The sequence below is a fragment of the Sprattus sprattus genome (genome assembly GCF_963457725.1).
Source record: "Sprattus sprattus genome assembly, chromosome: 15".
Taxonomy (NCBI): domain Eukaryota; kingdom Metazoa; phylum Chordata; class Actinopteri; order Clupeiformes; family Clupeidae; genus Sprattus; species Sprattus sprattus.
In genome coordinates, this window is record NC_137913.1 from 28193638 (window position 1) to 28204896 (window position 11259).

The 11259-nt window shown below is 41.2% G+C and overlaps 1 protein-coding gene across 1 annotated transcript; it reads left to right on the top strand.

The window, feature by feature from the left end:
- The first annotated feature begins 332 nt into the window (after positions 1 to 332).
- Positions 333 to 11010, top strand: paqr3a (progestin and adipoQ receptor family member IIIa). Its single transcript, XM_080853115.1, has 7 exons — positions 333 to 448; positions 1094 to 1314; positions 3383 to 3545; positions 3808 to 3963; positions 7760 to 7957; positions 8290 to 8380; positions 8710 to 11010. The coding sequence occupies exons 2-7, from the start codon at positions 1130 to 1132 to the stop codon at positions 8850 to 8852; spliced, it is 936 nt and encodes a 311-aa protein (XP_080709241.1). The 5' UTR covers positions 333 to 448; positions 1094 to 1129; the 3' UTR covers positions 8853 to 11010.
- The last annotated feature ends 249 nt before the right edge of the window (positions 11011 to 11259 follow it).

Sequence of the window (11259 nt, forward strand, 5' to 3'; positions counted from 1 at the left end):
GAATACAAGTATGAATAACAGAAACTGTCATTTATGATAACATGATTGAACATGATCAGTGGGTTAGCAACACATTTGAGGATTATGTTATCGCACTCTACATTACAGACTAAAAGGTTACAACAGATTACAGGTCAACAGGTACCATTTTCAAGTTTCACTTGTTGGTCTCCTTTAGAAATATTCTATTCAGGCAATGTGATAAGCTTACTAATGGTCCTTATTCATTTCCAGGCTGCCCTGCTGGCTTGGCTAACGTAAGCTCGCCGGCTGTTTTCTTCGCTTTACATGCCCTAAACCTCAATGTTAGCTAGCCTTATCTTAAAGGGATTATGAAGAGTTGTGGGATAACGGACTAGAAAATGAATCGCGACTTTGAGGGAGCATTGTGAATTTTATTAATATGAGCGGTTCCATGGCGTGCTTCTTAAACGTTGTGAGTTTAAAGGTAATGTGAAGATCAGAATGAACTTGCAAGATAGTTAGTTCGATGTCGATAGCTTAGCAAGCTATTTGTTAGCTGGCTAATTTAGGAGGTTAACAAACCAGTAACGTTAAATAGCCAGCCAACTGGCCAATGGTAATCTAATAAAGTTGATCTTGTCCTCTGCTTGATGGAATCAAATTATATTTAATGTTAACTATTGATTAGTGTAGGGACTGTTATAATTGACGTGGAATATTAACTAGCTGAACAGCTTACAAACTGGATATCCTAGCTAGCTACTATTCATTCTAACTTCATGACAGTTGTTATGTTAGCACTCAACGTATAGTTAGCGACTAAACTTCTGACAGATAGCAAGCTATTGATGTCCAGAGTAAGTGTTCTTAATCGTTGACAAGCAAATTACCTAACCAACTTTGTTGTTGTAAAACAATTTAATGTGAACTTATTTTGATGTGAAACATGGGTGCAATCTGAAAATAAAGATCAGCTGGCTATCTAGCGATTTTTCATCTAAAATTAGTTAGCTGGTTACATTAGATAGTTACAGGTCGGTTTGCTCGCCTTTTAAACAAATACCGTTATAAAGTTTGTCTAAAGCCAACAGTTGATTATTGTCCGTCTGTCTGTCTGTCTGTTTTCCAGTACGGATTTGCGTCGTGTTTGTGATACTCCCTAACCATGCCTCAGAAGTTGCTCAAGAGTGCGCAGTACATTGAGCTGGGGAGCTACCAGTATTGGCCCGTCCTGGTGCCAAGAGGCATTCGGCTGTACACCTACGAGCAAATACCTGCCTTCCTGAGGGAGAACCCGTACATCACTGATGGCTACCGCGCCTACCTAACCTCCAGGCTTTGCATTAAAAGGTGGGCAAGGATCTCATCCTATTTAATGAACTGGGTCACAACCCTTGTGGTGACAGGGAGTGTGGCAAAGTAAAAAAAAACCTCTAACAAGTACAAGCCCGTAACACTTTATATATATATATATATATATATATATATACAGCCGCGGAAAAAATTAAGAGACCACTTCAAAATTATCAGTTTCTCTGGTTTTACTATTTACTGGTATGTGTTAAAGTAAAATGTACATTTTAGTTTTATTCTATAACCTACTGGCAACATTCCTACCAAATTTCAAATAAAAATATTGTCATTTAGATCATTTATTTGCAGAAAAATGACAATTGGTCAAAATAGCAAAAAAGATGCAGTGTCTTCAGATCTCGAATAATGCAAAGAAAACAAGCTCATATTCATTTTTAAACTACACAATACTAATGCTTTAACTTAGGAAGAGTTCAGAAATCAATATTTGGTGGAATAACCTTGATTTAAAATCACAACTTTCATGTGTCTTGGCATGCTCTCCACCAGTCTTTCACATTGCCGTTGGGTGACTTTATGCTACTCCTGGCGCAAGAATTCAAGCAGCTCGGCTTCTTTTCATGGCTTGTGACCATCCATCTTCCTCTTGATCACATTTCAGAGTTTTTTTTATGGGATTCAGGTCTCGAAATTGGGCTGGCCATGACAGGGTCCTGATCTGGTGATACTCCATCCACACCTTTACTGGCCTGGCTGTGTGGCATGGAGCATTGCCCTGCTGGAAAAAACACTTCTCAGAGTTGGGGAACATTGTCAGAGCAAAAGGAAGCAAGTTTTTCTTCCGGGACAACGTTGTACTTTGCCTGGCTGAGGTTTGTAAAAGACCATAAGGATTGAAAAAGCGGACTGGAGGGTCTCCTAGTTCGTCTTCTCTGATGAGTCCAATTTTCAGCTTTGCCCAACACAAGGTCGTCTGATGGTTAGACGGAGACCTGGAGAGGCCTACAAACCACAGAGTCTTGCACCTACTGTGAAATTGGAGTCATCAGAGAAGACGAACTAGGAGACCCTCCAGTCGGCTTTGGTTCAATCCTTATGGTCTTTTACAAACCTCAGCCAGGCAAAGTACAACGTTGTCCCGGAAGAAAAACTTGCTTCCTTTTGCTCTGACAATGTTCCCCAACTCTGAGAAGTGTTTTTTCCAGCAGGGCAATGCTCCATGCCACACAGCCAGGCCAGTAAAGGTGTGGATGGAGTATCACCAGATCAGGACCCTGTCATGGCCAGCCCAATTTCGAGACCTGAATCCCATAAAAAAAACTCTGAAATGTGATCAAGAGGAAGATGGATGGTCACAAGCCATGAAAAGAAGCCGAGCTGCTTGAATTCTTGCACCAGGAGTAGCATAAAGTCACCCAACGGCAATGTGAAAGACTGGTGGAGAGCATGCCAAGACACATGAAAGTTGTGATTTTAAAATCAAGGTTATTCCACCAAATATTGATTTCTGAACTCTTCCTAAGTTAAAGCATTAGTATTGTGTAGTTTAAAAATGAATATGAGCTTGTTTTCTTTGCATTATTCGAGATCTGAAGACACTGCATCTTTTTTGCTATTTTGACCAATTGTCATTTTTCTGCAAATAAATGATCTAAATGACAATATTTTTATTTGAAATTTGGTAGGAATGTTGCCAGTAGGTTATAGAATAAAACTAAAATGTACATTTTACTTTAACACATACCAATAAATAGTAAAACCAGAGAAACTGATAATTTTGAAGTGGTCTCTTAATTTTTTCCGCGGCTGTATATATATATATATATATATACATAAAATACATGCATTTATACTTTACCTATGAGAGGATATTTACAGTTACTGCAATGAGCATGTTTTTCATGTCTGTCTGTCTGGAAGTAATAATGTAGAGTTTGATGTGTACGTTTTTTTTGTTGTAAGTATTCAACAGGTGGCACTTAGTCCCTCACTAGCTGGTCTTAAACTCATCAGCTACTGGGGTTCAGCCACCTTACAGTGAGAGCAGAACTAATGAGAGTGGAACAGCAAGCCCTCAGTGTAACATGATCATCCTCTTCCTCAGCCTCTTCATCCTGTCCAATGAGACGATGAACATCTGGAGCCACCTGCTCGGCTTCCTAATGTTCCTGATCCTGGCGCTGCATGACATGACCACCGTGCTGCCCGTCGCCAACGCCTCCAGGGAGGACTATGTCATCCACACAATCGAACTCTTCTGCTTCCAGGTGTGTGTGTGTGTGTGTGTGTGTGTGTGTCTTTACGGTTCAGGGCGTGTGTTCGATTATTGTATGTCTACATGGTGTGTAGGTGACATTTATGATTATCTATGTGTGTGTGGGTTCACACCGCTTGCGATGTCACTGTGTGCTGTTATTGTATTATAAGTACATCTTCTTTGCGTGTAAGGTGTGTGTGTTTACTTTTGTTTGTGTACATTTACACGTATGCCTGGTTATTGTGTGTAATGATCTGTGTGTGTGGTCTCAGGTGTGTATGCTGTGCTCAGTGGGGTACCACGTCTTCTGTTGTCATCGCTCAGAGAAGACCAGTCGCCGCTGGATGGCACTAGACTATGCTGGAATATCCATCGGCATCTTGGGATGCTATGTGCCTGGGGTCTTCTACGCTTTCTACTGTAACAATGTAGGTTTTAGTGCATTCATGTGATGTTAGGGACAAGCACAGAGATTTTTTGCATTTGCGTGTGTGAAGTTGTGTGTGTGTGTGTGTGTGTGTGTGTGTGTGTGTGTGTGTGTGTGTGTTTGTGGTATAACGTTGACTGGCCCAGATTTATAACGTGTTTTTATTTTTTGTGTGTTTATAGACGTGTGTGTGTTTGCGTGTGTGAGATGTAACATTAGCAGGCCCAGATTTATTGGTTGGCCTGAGCGGCACTCTCCCATAGTGAGCTGACCCAGCAGATGGCTGCCTGTCTTTAGTTGGGGCATATGCTACCTGTGCAACACACACACACACACACACACACACATACACACGCACGCACGCACACTGTTATCATGCTCAATTTCTCCCCCTCACACCCACACATGACTACACTACCACACCACATGAACACACACATATGTTTACAGACGCATACACAAAATATGCTGAACTGAACACAGGTGGTCACACACACACACACACACACGCACAGTGTCTGTAATGAAAACAGTAGTGAACCACACAAACACACATACACACACACACAAGGACACACACCATTTAGAGGGCAACCCACTCCTGTGGGCTGAATTCATTTATACCAGAGGGAGATGTGGCATTCTGGTGTGCATGTGGCTCTGCCGTCTGTTGGCATAGTAACCTCAAGCGGCCATACTGTGTGAGTTCTGTCAACAAACCCATCAGCGTCTCTTCCCGTAAGAGTAGTCTTTGAGCACCACAAGGATTTCGTTTTCTAAATAATTAAGCATATTCGGAGGAAAAACACCTCGGTTTGTTTACAGTTCACGTTCACTCATTCAGAAGATGCTCGTCACCTTGCTGTTCCTCTTACTGAAGAGGGACAATACATGTGTTATCAGTGTCTACGCTCCGGATATGTCAAGTCTATGACCTTGTTGCTTGCCAGCATCACGCTCTAGTTGTTAAACTCCAGAAACACCATAGTTTTAGGAGGAGATCAGGAAGCAAGTGATATAACTACCTTATTGTTTGAGTTGATGAGCACCAGTGCTAACTTGTATGAAGTGTGTGAATAGGCGGTTGGAAGAGTTTAGGCCCCAGTCGACTGTTTTCTCTCTCTTTGTGAGAAGGAAGCTCCTGAGACTTAAGTGAAATTCCTGCCTCTCTATCCAAACAGAAACCAAGAGAGAGGGATTTGGCATAGCTAGTGGAAAAGGCCCAAGTTGAGGATGAGAAAGTTTCAGAAAGTTTGAGAAATGTAAGTGTAAAAAAAAAAGCAACAAAGATTTTTTTCCAAACGTTCACATATCTCAGTCCCCCTAGGATTTCGCGGGCCTTTTTTGTGATAGTTGAGGCCGAAAATTACTGATTTCGCGGGGGCTTTTCCAAAAAGTTGCGGTGAAAATTGTGGTGTTTTTAGGTGTTTGTTGCGATGAAATTGTGGGAGCAAGTGAAGTTGTGATAAAAAGTTGCTTTTTCCCTCTTTGTAATTATAATTGAGTTATTTGTTGAAAAATTAATTATTAATAAACAAACATTCTCTAAAGAACCAAACCATTGAGAAATGGTCCTCTAAATAACCTTACCAACATGCCAAACAAAAGATTACCAGTACTACAAAAATGTAGCATAATAGGCTGTTCTGCCCTCTGCTTATTTAGGTCAGAAAATGTATATTGTTTGTATTGTTATGGAAATTAACACAGGACTTTTACTTTGACATCATTCAAATGTTCATCTCGTGGGAATGGCAACAGCTGTTAGACTGTTATCTAGAAACATAGCTAGTAATTAGGGGTGGGAATCTCTTGGCACCTCACGATTCGATTCGAAATCGATTCAGAGGTCAACGATTCGATTTTAAATCGATTATCGATTATCGATTTAAAATCGATTTTGTAATTTAAAAAAAATTTTTTTTTTTTTTTTTTTTTTTTTTTTTACACATCCATTTTATGTTGAAATGCAAGCTGCATCGACTAATGCATTGCTCATAGAAAGTCAAAATTGTGACCATTAAAAGCTTTTACTCTAATAAAGCAAATAGCGAAGGTAATTCATCTGTTGATTTTCTTCAATTTAGACTCTGAGTTGCAAACTCAAATGATTCAATAGTCAAAATGCATCGATAATCGTTTTATCGGTTTCGAATTGATATTCGATAATCAATCGATAATTGCATTTCAACATGAAATGGATGTGTAAAAAAAACGATTATCAATTTTAAACCGATAAAACGATTATCAATCCATTTCGACTTTTAAAACATTTGAGTTTGCTACTTAGAGTCTTTGCTACACTTCCTACTTTGTGTTTGATAATTAAAGAAAATCAACAGATGAATTACCTTCTCTATTTTTTATGTGAGAAAAAGCTTTTCCTTGTCACAATTTTGACTTTCTATGAACAATCCAATAATCGATGCAGCTTGCATTTCAACATAAAATGGATGTGAAAAAAAAAAAAAAAAAAAAAAAAAAAATTTTTTTTTTTTTTTAAATTACAAAATCGATTATGAACTTTTCTGAATCGAGACAGAATCGTTTTAGAGAGAATCGATTAAAATCGAATAATCGATTTTTTCCCCCACCCCTACTAGTAATGCTACGTTATGCTAAACACGTAGGGGGAACAGTATAGGATTTACTTATCCACAACAAAGTTTTTGCGGTGATGTGTTAAAATTGCTACGTCGCGCTGAATTCGCGGGTAATCGTTGAATTCGCGTGAATTGGCGCGATCGCGACATCGCAAAATCCTGGAGGGTCTGATATCTGCAACTTGTGTTTAGTTTGACTTTATTCTTCATGAAGGGGCGTTATGCTCTGTGAACTCAAAGTACTTCATGTCTCTTCTTCAGCAGAAGCCATGAAACACGCAAAGGGGTGCACCAGTGTACTGATGAGGTGACTAACAGGAAGTTTTAAATAGGAGACACGCGACTTGTGATTAAACAGCCTCTTTCCTCAGGTTGGCATGCTGTGGGCTGCACAGGTTCTTTCACATCTTTATCAGCCTTTAGCTCCGACTTGGAGCAGAGCAGGTTTTTTTTTATGTTCTTGCTTGTATGTGTGCAAAATGTTTATTCATTTTGATGAAATTCCTCCATGATGTTGAGACCCTGCATTTGTCCCTCTGCATGTGTCTCTCATCCCTCCTTGTCTGTTTTCTGTGTCTGCTCTCTTATCGCCACAGAAATATTTTTTTGCTTCCGCATGATTTCAGTCTCCATCCATCCATCCACCCCCCCCCCCCCCCCGCTTTTCCTTGCAGTCTTTCTCACACTTCTCTCCCCCTCCTCCATATTTCCTCTCTCTGTCTCTCTCTCCCCCCCTCCACCTCGGCATCTGTGCCCTTCCTCCCTGCTCCGCTCCGCTCCCTACCACCCTCACCCTCGGGATGGGGCCAGCCTCGCTGCCCACGCCAAACGTTTAGCTTCGGATGCTGGGTGACGACTCAATCTGCCAAGTCCCTGGAGAGAGAGGGAGAGAGGGAGGGTGGGTGTGGGTGTGGGGGAGAGAGGGAGAGAAAAAGGTTAGGGAGGAAGGAAGGAAGGAAGGAAGAGTGAGAGGCAGAGAGAAAGATAGAGTGAAAGAATGCTAGATTTCTGCTGCTTTCTTTATTTACCATCTAGATTACATTATTTATTTAATACATATTTGTGCATTTCTGAATATGTTATGGCTCTTGATCATATTGTTGAAAAGTGTTTGTAAAGCTGCCCCAATAGTGTGTGTGTGTGTGTGTGTGTGTGTGTGTGTGTGTGTGTGTGTGTGTGTGTTCTCTTCTACAGTACTGGAGGCAGGTGTATCTAGTGGCGGTGCTGGCCATGACACTGGCAGTGTTTCTGGCCCAGATCCACCCTCTCTACCTGAGCAAGCATTGGCAGAGGATTCGCTCCTCCATCTTCTGCTCTGTCGCCGGTTACGGCCTCATTCCCACAATGCATTGGGTGTGGCTCAGTGGAGGCATCCACTCAGATGTTGTCCAGGTAACGGACCCCTTTGTGGGCAATCACACACACACACACACACACACATACTGTACATACATACACACACACACACACACACACACACACGATAATGCTTAATTTTGAGTGGGCCGTCCTCATTGTTTCAGTTAGTAACTAGTGTAAAGTATTTAGAACATATTTTCCTCTATCCTGGTAAACTAAAATATATAGCATGCTCTATGTTGAAGGTACAGGATTGCCATAATGTTAAAACATTCAAAGTCCAGCCAGCTAATAAAAGTAACCTTAGGTAACTGTTCTTGTTTCCATGTGGCGTCCGAATTCTAACAGTGTTCTGTCTTTCTCAGGCATTTGTTCCACGCATTCTGGTCATGTACGTGATCGCTGCGGCCGCCTTTCTCTTCTACATCTCCAAAGTTCCAGAGCGTTACTTCCCAGGTAACACACATGTTAGCTATGATTGGACCAATCCCAGAGCGGATTACACCTATACTATAACTCACTGGCTTTGTCTGTTGCATTGTAGCCAACTTTGTATCTGTCCCTGACGGCGTAACAACATGTAAATATTTGCTGTCTAGTGGACCAAAGTGTGCTGCACTATACTAGAACCATGTGCTACAGTTTTGGGTCAGAAACCCACTAGGGATCCATTGGTCCTTTAGGAGTAGTCTACCGGTCCGGCAGATATTAGTGACATGAGTGTTGAGAAGAGGGATCTGTGTGTAAGTGTGTGTGTATGTATGTGTGTGTGTGTCCACCCACAGGCCAGCTGAACTACCTGGGTGCCAGCCATCAGCTGTGGCACATGCTGGTGGTGCTGATGTTCTACTGGTGGCACCAGTCCGTACTCTTCCTCACTACCTACAGACACAGCCACCCTTGCCCCGATCACCCGCTGCACGCCTAGGCCGGCCACGCCTGTCTCCTACCGATGACGTCAGCAACATGAGCCTCACCTTTGGTGGCCGAGAGGTGATGGAAGTCTGAAAGCTCCCAAGTGGACATGAACTCACTCTCATTGCTTTGGGCCAGAAGGTTAACAGTGATTCATACAATCATAAAGCCCTGAATAGAAGTGCCTACTGTCCCATAATGGAGAAGGTCAAAGAGAATCCAAATTTCATATTTGAAAGGGTATCAGTGAATTTGGCTTCAGATATTATTCACTCATAACAATCAGACTGTTTTAAGCTACTGCCGTCTTGCACTTCCCTCAATCCAGTTCTTTGAGGTTCAGTTGGTTAGTTTTTTCTTTTCTTCTGAAGATCATGTGCCCTGTGCTAAACAAATATCATCCATCTCAGCTGTACATGCATCATAGTACTACATGCCCACTTCAGATTAGTCTTGAGATTAGTCAGAGCTGGGCCCACAGATCGCACCCTACTCTTCAATCTACTTTAAGTATTTCCCAGTGCCAGGAAGCCTTTCTGCCATTTCTCTGCAGTCCAGGCTACACCTGCACTGTTCCCCTTCATACTGAGGAATGTCTTCAGTAATGTTATAAGACGGATATTGTTACAAACCCTGGTGCAATGATCTGTATTGAGTGACAACTGTAATGCAATCATAGTGGTAAAACCAAACACTACAGGTCACTGTGGATCACATTGACATGTCTATGAATGATACAATAACTGTTACACTGCTAAAATGTGTTTTTTCCCCCTCCCTTTTGTCATTAAGGCACAAATATGGACGTTTGCATTTCAATGTATGAATAATCCTCTGCTGGGGTACATTTTTCTAGTTTTCTAGACGAATCGCTCTCTTTTTTTTTTGGTATATTTGTGATATATACTTTTCAGATATAGAAAACGTTAATATGAACGCTGTTTCTGTTGACATTTCTGTGGTCCTTTGCGTACATAAACACAAACATAGGCATTTCATGTACACTTCCGTTCTATCAGACCTCAGATTGCCTAGATTGACCCTAAATAAGCAAGTGACGGTAATATACTGTACTCTTCAGTTGTCCTTGTTTTCTGTGAAAACATAAAAGCAAGATTCTTTGACAAAGTTTGAAGGACAATTATTTATTTCGCATAAAAATCATTATTTCTAACCCTGTCAATGACCATGCCTATCCATTTGGCAATACTTCCTATTCACTCATTTTATGGAAAACAAGGACATTTCTAAGTGACCCCAAACTGTCACTACTGTCACTTGCACATATAGGGTCTTGTAAAGTAGCACAACTAAAGGCAATCGGAGATCTGACTGCCTGACCGTTTTGCTGCCTCATTTCCTATGTAATGTTGGCAATGTTATACCAATTTACTGTATTTGAATGTCTTTCAACTATTTATTTTACATCTGTATAATCTGTTACCTGTATGTCCTGAAAGTATTCTTTTGTATTTAAAGTGTGTGTAGGGAGTGAAGTTCTCCGTTGTATCTAAGAGGAGGTGGGTGTTGTCAGATGGAACCTTAAACTTAGACTAAGCCTTACACTGAAAGTTTTCTGTGAGTGATTCACTCACCAGATCACAATCATACCAGTACTAGGCTTAACGTGATGTTCTGTGTGGTAAAAGTATATACTTTTTGTATTATGGTAGTATGATGTCTACCTAGACCTTGGATAATAATTTGTACTAGTGCAAACTCGGATCATGGCATTTTAGTGATGAAAGTTTGACTTCCTCTGTTTTGCTCACCCCCCAATTCTGGTGATGTGCAGATGTGGGAGCTGGTTAGAGTGTGTGGAAGATTTCTAAACTTTATTATTGGGCTGGCCCCTCAGTGTCCCTGCACCTATCAGCATCCCGTCACTGCCTCACTCGAGAATACAGTCCCAACAGACCCTCTTCCTGCGTATGGAGAAAGCTTTAAATGTCTCCTCATTTGTGGTGTTGACCCGGTGAGGCGTAAGGGAGAAGAAGGTCGATGTTTTGTATAGTTTGTTTTATTTTCTGGTTGTGTCCTAATAGTTTATACTGTTGGGAGACAGTGCGCACTGAGTTGTTTCATGCTGAGCTCAAAATATCGTTTTCATCCTATCTGTCTGAATATTCTTTTTCTTTAGTTTTTTTTTCTACGCAGACTTGCGCCACTCCAGTGCTGACTAACTTGAATGATTTTAAATAAATGACAAACTCTTCTATGGTTCATGGTTGGCCTTTCTCATTTATGAGCTACCACTGACTTGTCCTCTCCTCGGCCTGGTTCTGTGAGGTTGGAGATCTGAGTCTTTTTTCTTAAGATCACATTGGGATTTGTGTTTGATTGTGGCTTCTTAAAGGTCAGACATGCACTTGTACACTGTTCCATTAGAGCAAGTCCACTCACAGCACTGGGGATGTGGG

Excerpts from the sequence above, each read along its gene's own strand:
- paqr3a (XM_080853115.1), top strand. The coding sequence starts at position 1,130 with ATGCCTCAGAAGTTGCTCAAGAGTGCGCAGTACATTGAGCTGGGGAGC. Across the intron at positions 3,546-3,807 it reads TCGAACTCTTCTGCTTCCAG|GTGTGTATGCTGTGCTCAGT; the intron begins GTGTGTGTGTGT and ends GTGTGGTCTCAG. Across the intron at positions 8,381-8,709 it reads TCCAGAGCGTTACTTCCCAG|GCCAGCTGAACTACCTGGGT; the intron begins GTAACACACATG and ends GTCCACCCACAG.